Source organism: Tupaia chinensis, unplaced genomic scaffold, assembly GCF_000334495.1.
Source record: "Tupaia chinensis unplaced genomic scaffold, TupChi_1.0 Scaffold144326_1, whole genome shotgun sequence".
Taxonomy (NCBI): Eukaryota; Metazoa; Chordata; class Mammalia; order Scandentia; family Tupaiidae; genus Tupaia; species Tupaia belangeri.
In genome coordinates, this window is record NW_006204184.1 from 533971 (window position 1) to 536272 (window position 2302).

Consider the following 2302-nt stretch of genomic DNA (forward strand, 5'->3'; position numbering starts at 1 on the left):
GAGCCCAGGCTGCTGCCCCTGGATCTGGACGTGGGGAGGAACGTGCAGCAGTGGGGTGGGGCTGGGGGGCTGGATCTGGGTCCTCTCCCTCCGGCCCTAGCCCTGGTGCGGCCAGCTCTTGTGGCAATTGCTTCCCCTGCAGACACGCACCTCCCAGGCAATGCCACCCCAACCCCTGCCTGCCTGCAGCTGTACCTTTCCTGTGGACTTGACCCCCTTCCAAACGCAGAAGTAGACCAGCACCCAGCAGGCCAGCAGACAAAGGGTCACCTCCCAGTTGAGGGCCCCTGGCACCTCCAGCCCCCGAGAAAGCCGCAGGACCTTGTTCCTAGGGGAAGGCGAGCATGTGAGGGCCATGCCAGCCAGCAGAGGGCAAAGTGACTAGGGCTTGCCCCTGAGGGGCAGCAGCAGTCCTTGGTCCAGCTGGTCCCTCTGGAAGACACTGCTCCACTGAGGAACCTGGAAGCCTCCGGCTAGTGGAGGTGTCGGTCTGCCAGCCTGTTCCCCATCCCCCCAGGACTCCCTTCCCCCCTCACACATGCAGCCCCAGCTCCCCCAGCAGGCAGGCAGGATGGAATGAGAAGCCAGGACCCACCCCCACCCCAGGGACTGGCCTGTGCACTCAGGACACACAGGGCCCAGGAGGGACCGCTCTGCCTCTCTGGCCTCGTGGCTCCAGGTCTAGGCTACACACGGGAGAGCAGAGGGCAGGTTGAGCTCGGCCCAGAGGTGCCTGACTCACTCCCAGAACTCCAGGACAGGAGACCGGCGGTCGGCGAGCTGGTCGCAGGTGAGGTTGGCCAGGCTGGCATTGGCACAGTCTTCGTGGCGGAAGATCTCCACACAGTCGGGAGTGTTCCAGGCGTGGCCACATGTGGCCCAGGGCAGGGTGGTGGTGAAGGACTTAACCAGGTAATAGAAGCCCCAGGCCAGCACCATGATGTAGTAGGTGTTGCAGTAGAAGACGATCACCATGGAGGCGTAGCCCAGGCCTGGGGAGAAGGGCCTCCATGTGGACTCTGCAGACCCCCATCCATCCTATCGGCCTCCCAACCTTGGGCTGACCCCACAGTCTCTCACCAGTGACCTATTCCTGCCCCTCACCCACCCTCCATGCTCCAGCGTCTCCAGCCATCCCGGATGCCTAGCAGAGACCCTCCGCTCCTCCGAATCCCCTCCTCCAGTCCTGTTTGGCCTCCAGCCTCACACACATGGCTCCTTCTCTCAGGTCCTACTGCCACCACGGGGCTTCCAGGAGGCCCAAGCCTCCACCTAGCCCCCCAGTGGCCTCCAGGAGACGGCAGCTGGGGAGCTTCTTAGTAACCTGAGACAGTGTGGGAGACAGTCACCCCCTCAGTGTGCAACCTCTGTGAGTCACTTCACCTCTGTGGCTCAGTTTCCTCGGGGACAGTAACAGCAGGACCTACCTAGCAGGCCACGTGCGTTCGGCAGGTCCCTTCCCCAGCCCAGCTGTGCCTGGTCTGCCTGTGTCCTTGCAGAGAGACCCAATCTCCCTTTAGTTTCTGCCTTCCCACGTCTGGGCTGCGTTCTGTGTGTGTCCTTGAGGCTCCCCCTCCAGGGGAATGGAGGGACAAAGGAGGCATCAGGCAGCCTCAGGCCTGGAGCTTAGGCCAGGACACAGGCCCTCGAGTGGGAGGGGACCAGCCAGGGCTGCTCACCTTTGAATAGGGGACAGATGTTCCAGACGTTGATGCTGCCGGCCTTCATGAACTGGCCCAGCGAGATCTCCAAGAAGAAAATGGGGATTCCTCCGACCAGGGCGATCAGGACGTAGGGAATAAGAAACACACCTGGTGGGGGCGGAGGAGAGTAACCCTGAAGACCACTGGTGCTGGGAGTCCCCCCAGCCAGTGGGGGAACTGACTCAGCCCCCTCCCCGCCCCCAGTTCAGCTGGCCAGTGCACATCCCAGAAGCCCTGCAGAGCCTGGTCCTAACTTCCCACTGGGTGAATCAGTGCCGGGTGGCCGCTGACTCAGAGCAGTCAGGAGCAGTTAGAGGAGGGGCAGCCCTGCTTCCCAGCCTGAGGAGGCTATGCCACAGGGTGCTGGGTGACCTCTCGGGTGTGGGGGCCATGCACGTGCCGCAGTTCCTCGTGTGCCAGGCGGCATGGGAAGGAACGGCGAGGGCATGTGCATGTGTGCAAAGGCTGCAGTTCAGGCCTGGGGGCTCGTCCAAAGGCAAGAGTCCCTGACCTCTGTGGCCAGATGCTCGCCTGCAAATGCAAAGGTCTGGGGGAGGAGGGTGGGTGGGTGGCAATCCTCTGCTGGTGGGGTGTCCACT

The 2302-nt window shown here is 63.1% G+C and overlaps 1 protein-coding gene across 1 annotated transcript in view; it reads right to left on the reverse strand.

Moving 5' to 3' along the window:
- The window catches only part of SLC6A8 (solute carrier family 6 member 8), a gene marked incomplete at its 5' end in the record, with an annotated part of 8881 nt that extends 7070 nt beyond the window's left edge, over positions 1–1811 (reverse strand). Inside the window, 3 exon segments of the mRNA XM_006166687.2 lie at positions 196–328; positions 743–992; positions 1680–1811. Of these exon segments, the coding sequence (XP_006166749.2) occupies positions 196–328; positions 743–992; positions 1680–1811 (515 nt within the window).
- Positions 1812–2302: the final 491 nt, after the last annotated feature.